Source organism: Kryptolebias marmoratus, linkage group LG4 (genome assembly GCF_001649575.2).
Source record: "Kryptolebias marmoratus isolate JLee-2015 linkage group LG4, ASM164957v2, whole genome shotgun sequence".
In the NCBI taxonomy this organism is placed as follows: domain Eukaryota; kingdom Metazoa; phylum Chordata; class Actinopteri; order Cyprinodontiformes; family Rivulidae; genus Kryptolebias; species Kryptolebias marmoratus.
In genome coordinates this window covers 5136185-5149447 of record NC_051433.1, presented here as the reverse complement: position 1 = coordinate 5149447, position 13263 = coordinate 5136185, and the positions used below count along the sequence as shown (strand labels likewise).

The following is a 13263-nucleotide window of genomic DNA, read 5'->3' as shown; positions in this document are numbered from 1 at the left end:
GACCACTTGAAAACAAATATAGTCACCATTGCAGGATTGCACTAGATCAATGTTTCCCAAAGGGGGGGCGCAGTGCCATTGCAGATGGGACGAGAGGAGTGGTATGGATGAATGAAAAAAGAAAAAAAAAAGCAGTGCCTGACTATGCCTAATGGACAGGTTTTTAACCCCATTTTGCACAGAGGCTTTTTTCAAATGTATTGATGATACCAAAGTTGAATATTGTTACAAATAAAAAAAAATATATATATATATATATATGTTTGAAATGACATCGACAGCAAAGAATACTCTTCTACAGTATAAAACTTTATTGTAATCAACAGGGGGGTCCAGAAGAAAATCTTTGGGAACCACTGCACTAGATGTTATTTTTGGCTGCTCTTAATAGGATTAAGGCTCTGCTGGCATCACATATGAGCTGCTGCTACTACTGAACCTGTGGAAAAGATAAGGACATGGAGTTGTTTTTTTGACCCAAAGTAGTTTAAAAAGATGAATATTTGTTGTCCATAGGGCCAGGCCCCCTTGCCCCCTCCCTTAGTGCTGCCCCTGTGTAGACATCATGCTGCTTTCCTTAAAACTCCTCCTAAGTAAAGTAGCTCAGAGAAGTAAAACAGGAGGAGAGTTACTCAAACTAGTATCCTTTAAAATATTGTTACCCTTTTCATTAAGAAGCGAGAAGCCAGCATGAATGAAAATCTAGATCAGCTTTGTTTGCAGAGGGAAGTCTGTGGCCTCGCGTGTCTCCAAGGAGAAAGCCTCGATCTGATTGGCTGAAAGCTTAGCGCACAAAGTCCACGCCGGTGTCACGAAGCCTCGCACCCACCTGGGTTTCAGTTGCATGCGGCTCTGAGGATGAGTGGAGACTGTAGGGAGATTCAAACAGGTATGTGATGCTTTTCTTCACCTGGTAACTTTAACTGTTTACACAGAAAAACGAAGTTATATTATATTTACTGGTTTGTGTCACTTCAGCTTCATGATTCTGAGCAGGAATCTTAAAACTAATCCTTTTTAAAAACTAATAGCTACATTAGGTGTTTTAACATCTTGCGTAATCTTTCGTGTAATTACAGGAATAGTTAGGTCTTCCTCTTTTTATAGACTAAGTCGACCTATTTTAAGTCCGCTATGATAAAATGTGTATGTAATAATCATTATGAAAAACAGACAAATTAACTTAAATTAACAATAATCTGACGCCTAAATGAACAGGTTTAAAATTAATTTGAGGGTTTATACATAAACCCTGTCAGACAGCACATATTAATAATAATAGCTTGGACAGTTTTACAGCTACAGTAAAGCCCGTGTTAGACCATTAACTGTTGTTTTAAGTACTTTCCCATGGTTAAATTTATTGCTCCAACAATGTAGACCTTTGTGGAGATAAACTCAAAATGTTTTTGTTGCTTTGGCTACTGCATTGATAAGAATATGGAGATAAAGTTTTGACAAATTCATCTGTTTTTTTTTTGTTTTTCTTACCACATGATACCACAGTAATTACAGGTCGTTTTTGACCAAAAATGTTTGACCAAGTCTTAAAACAGAGGTGTTTTCAGTTACTTGTGCCAAGTCATAAACGCTTTATCGTGAAGCTTTCAGCGTTCAGAATTATACTTTGACCTTCCTACAGCAGAACAGATGGGGATGATTACATACTTGTGTGGCGACAGAGGGCTTTACAGTTTTACAAGGATGGGGTTTCGTGGGAAATCGCGTCCAGTAAACAGCAGTGCTTTTGTGCTTGCTTCGGTCGAACCAGTAGCCCTCACGTCTCAGGTGTTGGAATTTATCCCAAGGTGAATTTCTTTTCACCAGGATAAGACAGTGGGTCCTTTATACAAAAGTCCAGCTTACTGAAGCGTATCTTTCGTCTAAAATATGTTTGGGAAAAAAAATCTGATGCTCACACATCTGTAGTTACTGGTTAGCGTAAATTAAGGATCGGGGAAGTAAGAGTTTGGATAAACGGGACGTTGTGCAGCTTTCTGGAGACTATTGCCGCCCTGCACTTCCTCTGAAACTGATCCATTAAAGGAAGATTAGGAGTGCCATGTGTGCTGTAATCCAGGTCACATGATGCGGGGAGGACAGGTGTAGTTTTCAGACACCCAAAGCTCCGAAAGCCTGATATTCTTTACCAGTGATGGTTTATAATTATTGTAAACTTGCTGTTTTATAGTTGCTGTGCATGTGACACACCGGAATGCCACAGAAAACCAATCCCTCTTAACAGCTCCAAGAAATTTCATTAAAAATGAAAAATAAATACAGTTCTTACTAAATAATCAAGCAGTTCTAGGTGGCATTTAACCAGAATTGGATGCTACAAATTTTGCAAAACCTTTGACATTACATACTCAGAAATGATAAATTGCAGAATTAAGTTATTTAGCATTCTTGATCAAAACCTTAAAAGTCCAGCTGTAATATTCACCATGTTTTCACTACAAGGTTAAACATGTAAAATAACCCCGAACTGACTTTTGAAGCGATTGTGTTATAATAAGTTTCTTCTTATATTAGTATGTCAACAGGACAGAGTCCATGCCAAACACATGGTTTTCAGTTCTGACAGTCAGCAGAATGTGATCAGGATTGCTGTTCTGCTCATAAAAAATAAAAAATCTGAAAGCTGGAGCAATATGTAGTTAACTGGTGCATTTTTATGGTTCCTATGTGAACAAATTTAACAGTGCAATGAACTTTTCCTTACTAAAGGTTCGTTAGTCCTTTTATTTTTTTCATGAATTAAGATTCTTGACAGTTATAACTAAACAAAGTGTGGTAAAAGATGCTACGAGCTAATTTTGTATGGCTAACACTGTGCAAAAACAAATCAGTCTCACTTTTCCATAACTAAGTAACTCAGTTTCACTCTGCAAGGAGCAACAAGGTCAGTTTAATGTGATCTAACTCTATGTTTATTCTCTCTTCATAGAGTGAAACAATAGTCTGGATAAGTAGGGCACTAAGATGCCCAAAAATGATGCCTGGCCAGGTGACTCTGGACTAGAGACGATGGATGGCCTGGACAGTGCTGGCAGCTGTGACAGTGTTGTTAGTGCCAATTCAGGCTTTGTAAGTAACTGAGTTTCTGTACTTAAATCTAAGAGTCTATAGTATTTCTGTTACTCATCATGCAACTTTAAATATCAAGATAAAACAGTACTGGTAACAGAGACCTGGAACGTCAAAGCTAAGGGGATGTTATGGATTGATTGATGTCATCGATCTGTTTGGAGTGTTTGCCAACTTTGGTTTATCTCATTCTAGTTTATTTTAAAATAAATGTGTCTGTATTTCAGAGTGATGATAGCCTAGATCACCTTTCTGCTGAAGAAAAGGCCTGTCTTATGTTTTTGGAGGAAACTATTGAGTCCTTGGATACTGAGGAGGATAGTGGACCTTCCAATGATGAACCTGACCAGCTGCCCAGCTCTGGCAACCTTGCAACTAAACTTGCAGACTTGTCAGCCTTCATGAGCAAAAACAAGCTCAAAGGTAAGTTCATTTTCTGAAGACAGATGTAGAATTAGTGAAACAGAATTCCATGAAAACACTGAAAAATAAATACCTTGTGTTCCCTGTACCCGTCTTTCAGGTTTAGAGAAATGTGCTTCGAAGGAATCCAACCAAAGAAATGCTGACATTGAACACATACAGAGCTACTTGGTTCCTACACCTTTTGTTGTGGCGCACCAGAACCCTAATCCTCCCCCAGTACCTTTAGAGGTTAAAGTTGTTGTCCCTCCTTCCACAAAACCCAGAGAGAACTCAGGTAAAACAGCAGAAGGTCCTTTACCAAGAGGACCTCTGTCCTACGATGCACTAGTACATTTGCGGAGGAATGCCTCCACGAAGAAGACCCCGTTATGTCCCACAGTAGATCACACTATAGATTTGAACAAACACTGTTCTGCCCCAGTGGAAGACCCAAACCATAGAAATCTGCCAAGATCTGTCAAATTCAACTTAGAGGTCCACAAGTCTAAAACTGAGCCCCCAGTGGTGGCTCCCAAGCCTAAAAAGATTCCCGTTGACATAGCTATGAAACTCCAAAATGAAGGAATTATAACACAAGATATTTCTGATAGTGTCAACCACGCAACAAATCCGCAGGTGGTGAGACTGGAGGCTTTGCAGAAACTTGGCCTCCTGAAAGACCAGGAGCCACAGAGTGGGAAAGTAGCCCCACCACTTCCCCCTAAACCTCACTTCTCTTTAGATCCAGTGGACAGCAGAAGTCGATCCCACTGCAATCCAGCGAGGAACCTATCATTTACTTCCTCCCAAGCAACCACAAAACACAAGCACAGAAATCTGCATAATAGTGTCAATTCCCATCAGCCCTGCAGAAATAACCAGGAGTCTGTGTCGGCATCAAATCCTCCACCTCAGAGCAGTAAACTGAAGAGTCCCGGTCTGGAGCCCTCAGTTAGCCCGGATTATCACAGAAACACTGCAGACTACACTGAACCACAGCCAAAAACATCTGACAAGCCCTCAAACGTAGTGGGGTACACTGTGATGGTGGTGCCTGGGATGGGATCTGATCGAAAGGAAGCTCTCAGAAAGCTCGGCCTGCTTAAGAAATGAACCTGGTGAGCAGCAGTGCTAAAAAACTACCATAAGCCCCAAAAAGCTCGATTAGTAAATTCAAATTTGGTACATCTTGATTGAAAAGGATGATAAAACAAATATTTTTAGAGCAAAGCCAACAATTGTAATGTGGATTATACACAATATACTCAATTAGTTCAAAGCACTTTTCTTCCAACGGTCATGGAAAATGTGCCTTGGACATTTTAAATCCCATAAATTCTACATAAATACAGATATGAAGATTTTTATAAATCTGTCAGTGTAATATTTAATGTAATCAGATTCATTAACTGGAGGTGTAATAACAAATTTCAGTTAAATACAACACCTGAAAAGGCACCTGACGGTGCAGAATTGGTATTTTTCTTCCTATTTTCACAGATGTGCCTGAAAAAAAGCTGCTGAGTAAAGTTTTGAAGCAAAGTTTTTGTTGTTACTGCGTTTGATAAACTGCTGGAGTTCTCACAAATATCTTCTCTGCTCATTCTTATGGAGATATTTTACTGAGTGACCCGGTCTAGCTTCTGGTCTGTGGGTACTGGAGAGATTCATTTTGACTGAAAACAACAACAGAATCATTAAATCCATTTTACCATCTTCAGAAATTTCACTGTAAATAAAAATTCTGTACGTAATGAATTGTAAAATAAAATCCTTATCTTTGCAAAGTTCATACATTGGTTTATGTGCTTCTGTTAATGCGGGACATTACAGAGTCTTCTTTCTGAGACTTTATAATGCTGAAAGTTAAGCAGACACCTGCAGACAGTTCGACCCTCGCCGTTTTGAAATGGGAGCCTTTAATTCAACTCTACAGAATAAATAGCAGCCACACTGCTCATCTTACACAGCACTCAGCTGATGAGAAAGCTCGCTCAGCTGATCTTCTGTTATCCGATTATCTTGAGCACCACCTCCTTGTGGTGCTCAACATGTTTTGTAGTGTCATCTCTCAGTGGCCTTCTGTCTCCGTCTACTTTAACACGACGAGGCGTCCCATTTTGAAACTGACACCACTCAAATTATATGAAACAATGGATGAGGAAATGTACTCGCTAAAAAGAGAAACACAATCAACACGTGGAGGTGTGAGCTGCAGAAAAACCTTAGTTTAACAGTTTGGGAAACCTCTTGTCATTTTTACAGAACTGACTCCATACAAGATATTAAAATAATTTATTCTAAAACAACAACAACATTCAGCACAATGTTTCAGTATTGCACCCAGTTAAATGATTAGTATTTGGCTGCAGGATCAATGGTGTCCCACCGGAGTCTCACCTGGGGTTCAGGTGTAACACAACACCTGTCGGTCCTGCTGCCGTCACAACCCGACCCGTTTCTTACAGCAGTCACACGTTTACTAAAACACTACAAACTGCCTAACATGTTGGCTGAGATCTTCTAAACCACCTCAGTCAGTGATACTTTATATTAAAGCTTAAGTACTTCTAATTTACCGTAAAAAAAGGTCATTTAAAGTCAGCAACAAAGATGGAGTTTGAAAGTGTTGGGCATAAAACAGACATTATTAAAGTTTACAGACTCCTTAAAGAAAAGTATCATATTGTAGGTATGATTTAATAAAACACAGACTGACACTAACGTCCACAAAAAACTACCATGATGTGAATTTCTGGCTAGTATTAGCAAAAAAAACAAAAGTTAAAATTTAACAATGTGATCAATCATAATAAAAAACATTTAGGTAAAAAACAATTGGATTGGGTTAGGAGTTTAAAAAATGGGTTTTGTCGCTCATAAGTCTCTTCATGATGGAATATGAGACTTGCTTTTTTTGCGCTTTACCTTTCCGTTGGACACTGGGACGTCCAGCGACTCCAGACGAAAAGGACGAGGGAGGACGGGGTCCGATATGACAGGGGGGCTGATGTTGGACCCGCTCACACCCAGGTGGGCTGCCATGTGGACCGGTGGAGCAAAGAGTCAAAAAGACAGACAACAAAAAGTGAGGAAGACTCGCCCCAGATGCAGCTGCTAACGTTTTACTTTTGAGGGAATTAAACCATATTTGGATCAAATGAGAAACATTTCTCTCACTGGCATTTTTGTTAAAGCAAAATGGGTTTTTTTGTTGCAAGGATGTTGAAATTATTATTTTAGCTTTGTTATTTTGTTCTAAAAAAAAAAAGAACCTGCAAACTAAAAAGCTGCTGCCAGTTGCTCATTGTAGTCACCATGGTAACCACACACCTGTTAATAAGTTGGTGACAGTTAAGTTAATAACAGGCAGACAGGAACGCAGAGTGATAAGTAAGCCTTAAACAAACAGTTGCTGCGTGAAAACCATAACTCAGGTCATAAAAATTCTTGAATTGTGAGAAGCAGAAGACTTTTTATGTTTTTACAGTGGGTCATGCAGGAGACATGACACTTGACAATCTCTGCACTCTGGTTGGATTTAAGAAAAACTTTAGGTCCTACAGCAGTACACGACACACTGGGTGAAAGAGGACAAAAAACGCCTCAGATTTGTTTTATAATTTGTACCAAAAAGAGTTTGGGAGCAAGAAGAGATTGTTTGCAAAAATTTTAGACAGCTCAAATGTTAGTGTGTAATATCATCAACTGTCAGTTAAGCATTCTGAGGAAAAAAATCATAAAAGTTAAAACTGAGATTGTGTGTAAAAAAAAACAAAGATTTACAAATGCCAATTCAGACATAAAGTCTAACTTTCTGTGACGCATTTAAACTCTGAATGATGTTTCGGCTGTAAAGGATGTCAGATCTATGGAGCCAAACAGGACTGGGTTTTCTCAATTTTATTAATTTCCAATTTTTACTTGCTTTTTTTTTTTTTTTCAAATTTTAACTAGGTAGTGCAGCGTGCCTTTAAGTGATAGCACACTATTCCTGATGGAGCCTCTGCCTCACATATCTGTGTTTAATTTGCACGTTTTGTTTCTCAGCTATGCAAAGACGTACAGGACAAAAACTTGGAGAAGAATAGTAATACGATGCTTCAATCCTCGTGCACTGGAACCCTTAACCATTTCACCATCTAAACTTTGTGTCATTCTTATTGTGTTTTTAAATCACTGTCTCACCGTGTCCCTTCGTAGCATCAGCTCCCAACAGCTGAGTGGCTCTCTTTGACTTGAAGTAGCTGCTCGCGATGTTCTCACTGTCACTTCGATCCAGCATCTCTTTATACCTGTCCTCTTCCACCTGGGGCAAGACACAGTGGTTAGCCTCTGTCTGTCTTTAAATGCATACATTTTAAGGAAATAAAACACATACACACCATAAATTGCTCTGCAACATCAAAAACTGAATCTTTGCGAGTTGAAGATTTTGGAGCTATTGCTACAAAAAGAAAAGAATAATTTTTTAAAACCTCTTAGCAGCTATATTTAACTAGATATTAAACTATTTTCTGCACGTCTCACTCTCATTTCTTACCTGAAGGCAGTGTTGTTTTCTGCACCATCACGTCTGGCAGCTTCCAGGTGGCGCTGTCCTCATCCCACACAGCTTCCTTTTTCAAGCGGTCCAAGTTGCTGTAGTTGCAGTCGCGGCGCACCAGCGGCACCATACGCTCGAGCAGGCTGTTCAGCAGCTGGCCCTCCCTCTCGAGACGACGGATAGTTGCCAAATAGTCGTTCCTCTCCACCTCAAACTCTGCCTGCAGGTCACGGATCTCCAGCCTGGCTGCTTTCAGCTGTTACAAGTTCATGTTGTCTTAGATACAAAGTGACTGATTCATCAACAGCAAGAAAAGGGTTTAAATTTCTAATTATGTTGTATCAATTTCCTCCTAATTTGTTTTTTTAATGTACCTGGAGTCTAGTTTCTAATATGTAAACATTTAAAATGCAACAGCATGAATGTATCAAGTTGTTGTTGCACACTGATCCTGCAGACACTGCCACCCACCTTACCCTGGACTTTGACCAGCATCTGGCTCTTGACATGAACCTCTTCCTGGATTGAATTGTAGACATCCAGCAGCACATTGTCACTCTCCTCAGTGTCTTCTGAGAGAGCGTGGACGAGCTGAGCTTTTCTTTGATCGGCGGCGTTTCTCCTCTGCCGGTGCCTCTGCTGTAACTCCTTGTTCCTGGCCTGTTCTCCTCCTATGACCTGCTGTTCCAGCTGCTGCAACCTGGAGAGAATCAGGATTTATTCCCCCATTTATACTAACTATCATTATGAAATAATAGTATTCATGTACTGTATATCAAGAGGCAGTTTGATGCACTTAATGTCTCATTAGTCATCAGACTGTGCAATAAACAAAACCAGATCCTCACTAATTACAACGTAGTGACTGATTAAAGAGTAAAATATTACTAAACAAACTTTCTGTACATAAAAACATTGTAATAAAATCTATATCACAATCAGTGATATAGATTTTATTACAATGTTTCTCAGAAGCCATCATAACATTTCAACACCACATGCATGATGCTGATAAAACAGAACAGGTTCCATATTCACAGAGGTGTTGTGTGTGTGTGTGTGTGTGTGTGTGTGTGTGTGTTTACCGTGGAGGCACACAAACCTTTCCAGGGCATGTTTCTGGTCCAGGGCCCCAGCTGTGTTGATGTCAGCTGACTGTATGAGGCCGTCTCTGTCTGGATCTTTTTGGACTGCAGGCTGGCTCAGCAACATGAGGACACATCGTTTGATGAGTTGAATTTACAGCTGTGTTTTCACTCATCTCAAACCCATAAAATGTTCAGAAATCATCACTGCTCATGCTGGAAAGGTGTGGTGGACCTCACCTTTGTTGGGGAAGTAGCTCCAGCTGTACAGAGGAGCATGGGATCAGTGTTGGGGGGGTCCTCTTTCTCAGCGACCTGAGTTGTGCAGCTGAAAGCCACTGATGTTGGGAAAAAACACACAAAGTAACTCAGAACTAGAGACATTCCATTTCCTGTAAATATAGTGTGAATTCTGTGTGCTGAAAGACTGTTCTGTACAAGCTGAAACTGAGTCGTTAAAGCTAAATAAAGCAAAACACTAGCTAGCAAAAGGCCTGCTAAAAGGAGCAGGACAGTAGCTAAAAGCTAAATGTGACAAAAGGCCAGGTAAAAACTAAAAGTAGATTAAGAAGACAGAAACCGAACAAGTGTGCTGAAACAGATTTCAAAGAGAACCATGTTTTTGGAGAAGATGTGGAAAATGTGTGTAGATAAAGTTAAATATTTTGAAAAATGTTAAAGTTATAAAAACCAAAAGTCATTACATGCGCTGAGTCAGCATTTACACAATAAATACTGTGGTCACAACAGCAGAAACTGTGGCTGATGAGCTCCTGTTACCATCCTTAGGGACACAGCTCCCCCTGCTGGCGTGGCTTTTCTCCAGATCAGACAGCGTAGACTCGTACGAGCGCCGCAGAGCAACGATGTCCTCCTGCAGCTTTGCTTTGGACTCCTGCTCTGCGTTGTACTCGGCCTGCAACTTTGCCAGCTTCTCCTCATACTCCTGTGGAGAGAATGCACTCAAACCATAAATCACCTGGTTCTTACACAACGCCCACATACACGTGAAGTTATACATTAGTGTGAAAACAGTCCGAGTTTACCTCTTTAATCTTTTCTTTCTTTGTGTCGGTGGGGCTGGATTGTAGTGTTGAAGGAACAGCTGAGGACTGACCAGACAGCAGAGCTGCACAATAATAAAAAAGAACAAAATAAAAACACTCAGCAAAATTATTTTAGTGTCTGCGTATAGATTGTCTAGTTGACTTTAAATAAAAAATAAAATTCACGTTATGTCATCACTTACATGAAAGGTCAGCGGTGCCCAGCTGTCCAGAGACGAGGGCCCGCAACTTCTTGATCTCCTCCTGATACTCTCGAAGCAAAGCATCTTTGGGATCCTCGTTGATCCGAGGCCTGTTCTGGATACTCTTGGCCCGGTTTGCGTAACGCAGCGTGCTGAGGCTTTCCTCGTAGTTGTTATCTGCAGGTGAGAGGCAGGCGATCATCAAGGTGCGGGTGTTTCCTCCCAGGGAGTCCTGCAGCAGCCTGGTCAGCTTAGAGTCCCGGTAGGGGATGTATTTGGAGCGACCGTCCACCAGGGCAGAGATGATGTTGCCCAGAGCCGAGAGGGAGAGATTGATCTTAGTGGCCTCGCGGAGTCGCTCCCCAGTGGCACCGGTTTTAGACTGACGCTCACTCCCTGCGAGGTCCACGAGGTTTAGTTTTCCTGCTCGCAGATGGTCCTGGCCAGCTGGATCTAAGAGTTTGGATCAACAAAGGAAATAAAAAGACAACTTTTAAACCCATTCTGAAATACTACTTTGACTTCTCGCCTAACAAATTTAAAGTACTCATTGCAAAGTCGTGAAGCCCAGTCCTGGTGTGATTCCACCATATCTGTTCACCTACACAGACTATACAACCCGCCTAATGTAGGTCACATAACTCAAGCTTCCACTCTTCATTCTGCAGAAGCCTGGTAATCACCCATTGATTCAGATCAGGTGTGTTGGAGCAGAGAAACAAGTAAAACATGCAGGATAGTGGCCCTCCAGGACCAGGGTTGCCTGCCCCTGGGATAGACTAATGTTTGTAGATTTTATTGGACCCATAAGATTCTAATGCATTTATGAACTCTCTACCAACTTTAGTGTCAATATTTGCATGAGCATTACTCCTCCAACACAAGCTACTCAAACATTCAGGACGTAGTTAAAACCTTTAACTCTACAAGTGTGAGCATGCTCACCAGTGTTGCAGATCTCCAAGTGGATGGTGAAGATGGAGTGGGAGCGGGAGGAGTCTTTGTTCATCAGTGTGTAGCCCACAGCCCGGTTCTTCCAGCCTTGCTCCATGATCCGTTCACACTCCCCCACACTGTGCACAGAGTGCATGGATAGGTCTCGAACATACACCCCACGCTCTGGGTGCTCCTTCAGCTGGGTATTCAACAACCACAATAAAACACACACAAGAAAGCTGGTTACCCACCAAACACCTTGACCTTTAACGAATAGTTTAACTCCAGTTTTATGTCACCATGGCAACTTTACACTAGGTATTTTGCTCAAAACCTATGATCTCAATGCAGTCAAAGACACAAATTTCAAAACATTCCCACCAAAGAATAACAAACCCTTTGGCAATAAATTTAGTTTGATTTGTTTGTTGAAACAACAGGAACTAACCTCCAATCTCTGTTTGGTGTCACTTCCCAAGAGGTCTCGTACTTCTTCGTTGTAAATCTCCAAGTAGGAGGCCCTCACGAGGAATTTTGTGTTTTCTGCACACTAGCTTGCACACAAAGATGAAACACAAGTACCACCACAAAGTAAACACGGCGCAGACAAGCCTGGACGATAACTAGAACCATCTGTTTCGTGCATTTTATGCATAATGTCTCTGCAGGAAAAAAGTTGTAACAACAAACTGGAATGAGGAAGATTAGCATGGTGTGTGTCTGTCTGTTACCAAAATATGTCGTGAACCACTGGAGCCACAGTGGAGCATTCAGAATGGGTGAGAAGAAAGTGAATATGACTATTGAACAAACCTGAATGCTCTCAAAGATGTGTTCAAAAGCCCGTGGGATGACACCTCTCTGGACTGCAGGATCCAGCACTCCCTGCATGGTGAAGGATTTTCCACTTCCTGTCTGCCCGTAGGCAAAAATGGTGCCGTTGTATCCCTCTGTGACACCCTGTCAAAAAGCAGCCTTGTTTAAGGGTCATCAACACACCTTTGAGGCTGACGGTGGACTGATTAGTAAATAATGAAGTGTCTGTGACTGAGGGTGTCAAGTGACCAAACAAAAAACACCACAGCTCACCTCCACCAAAGGATAGGCGATCTCGTTGTACAGCTGCTCAGTTGTTTGATCAATATAGTAGGTTCCATCAAAGGTGAACTGCTTCGGTGGCTCATCCACTGCTCCGGGCTTCTCAATAAAGCACTGACAGCGGTCCAGGTCCATGGACAGCACCATCTTAGAGTTCAGAGCCTTTTCTCTGTCATTCAGGGGCCTGCACCTGACCACCACCTTCACCGACTCTGACCCCATAGCTCAATATTCACTCCCAAGCGCCTGCTTATGCAGCTAATAATAATAATAATAATAATAAAAGGCAAATATCCTCCGTTGCTTTAAATATCTGCAGATAATCAGAGACTCAGAAATCTAACACAGACAACTAAATCAATGACAAGCTCTAACAACTAACTGCGACCGCGAATACTCCAAAAGATTTCATAATAAAATAAAATATTACAAAACAAAACAAACAAAATCACAACCGAAATATCCCGGACGCACTGACTGACCTCGCCGGGTACAGTTCCAGGTCTCCTGTCTCTGCAGCTCCTCGGGGTTTTTTTCCCCCGTGGCGTTGTGACGTTGCCTAGCAACCATCCCTGACCGTTGCGGGTCAGACACGGACCGAAGCGGCAGCCATTTTGAAGTGCACAGATAACAGGTAAACCGTTCAGTGCCAAATGTTTTTATCTAATTTCATAACCTATATTTAGGCCAACACACTCATGTTTTATTTGTTTATGGCAACTTTTTCTTTGCAGACGTCATGGCCGATATTAAGTTTCAACAGGGCCCCAGTATTATAGTTTCCTATCTTGCCAAGTGAACTTGAGTGAGTTACTATTTATATATATATATATATATATATATATATATATATA

At 41.1% G+C, this 13263-nt stretch overlaps 2 protein-coding genes across 4 annotated transcripts; one reads left to right on the top strand and one right to left on the bottom strand.

Moving 5' to 3' along the window:
- Positions 1 to 313: 313 nt before the first annotated feature.
- On the bottom strand, positions 314 to 13251 carry kif17 (kinesin family member 17). Of its 3 annotated transcripts, XM_025004312.2 has the most exons (15): positions 12401 to 13251; positions 12125 to 12271; positions 11760 to 11861; positions 11321 to 11510; positions 10376 to 10828; positions 10173 to 10255; positions 9907 to 10072; positions 9367 to 9464; positions 9144 to 9238; positions 8513 to 8741; positions 8039 to 8297; positions 7881 to 7942; positions 7684 to 7804; positions 6424 to 6533; positions 314 to 869 (listed from the first exon to the last, which is right to left on the bottom strand). In XM_025004312.2, exons 1-15 carry the CDS (start codon positions 12629 to 12631, stop codon positions 837 to 839), a joined length of 2379 nt encoding a protein of 792 aa, XP_024860080.1. In that variant the 5' UTR covers positions 12632 to 13251; the 3' UTR covers positions 314 to 836. The 3 variants fall into 3 exon arrangements, 2 of the variants coding, with proteins under 2 accessions (XP_024860080.1, XP_017264062.1); XM_017408573.3 differs by lacking the exon at positions 314 to 869 and having other exon boundaries at positions 5774 to 6533; XR_005233088.1 differs by lacking the exons at positions 314 to 869; positions 7881 to 7942.
- On the top strand, positions 829 to 5222 carry zgc:158258 (uncharacterized protein LOC791186 homolog). Its single transcript, XM_017408575.3, has 4 exons — positions 829 to 889; positions 2951 to 3090; positions 3318 to 3513; positions 3614 to 5222. The coding sequence occupies exons 2-4, from the start codon at positions 2986 to 2988 to the stop codon at positions 4606 to 4608; spliced, it is 1296 nt and encodes a 431-aa protein (XP_017264064.1). The 5' UTR covers positions 829 to 889; positions 2951 to 2985; the 3' UTR covers positions 4609 to 5222.
- Positions 13252 to 13263: the final 12 nt, after the last annotated feature.

What these genes read in the sequence shown, in the direction of transcription:
- kif17 (XM_017408573.3), bottom strand. Translation starts at nt 12,631, where the DNA reads ATGGGGTCAGAGTCGGTGAAGGTGGTGGTCAGGTGCAGGCCCCTGAAT. An exon ending in GAGCTGTGTCCCTAAGGATG is followed by an intron (nt 9,465 to 9,906) that starts GTAACAGGAGCT and finishes TCCCAACATCAG; the next exon opens with TGGCTTTCAGCTGCACAACT. An exon ending in TGATGCTACGAAGGGACACG is followed by an intron (nt 6,534 to 7,683) that starts GTGAGACAGTGA and finishes TCCACATGGCAG; the next exon opens with CCCACCTGGGTGTGAGCGGG.
- zgc:158258 (XM_017408575.3), top strand. Translation starts at nt 2,986, where the DNA reads ATGCCCAAAAATGATGCCTGGCCAGGTGACTCTGGACTAGAGACGATG. An exon ending in TTAGTGCCAATTCAGGCTTT is followed by an intron (nt 3,091 to 3,317) that starts GTAAGTAACTGA and finishes TCTGTATTTCAG; the next exon opens with AGTGATGATAGCCTAGATCA. An exon ending in GAGCAAAAACAAGCTCAAAG is followed by an intron (nt 3,514 to 3,613) that starts GTAAGTTCATTT and finishes CCCGTCTTTCAG; the next exon opens with GTTTAGAGAAATGTGCTTCG.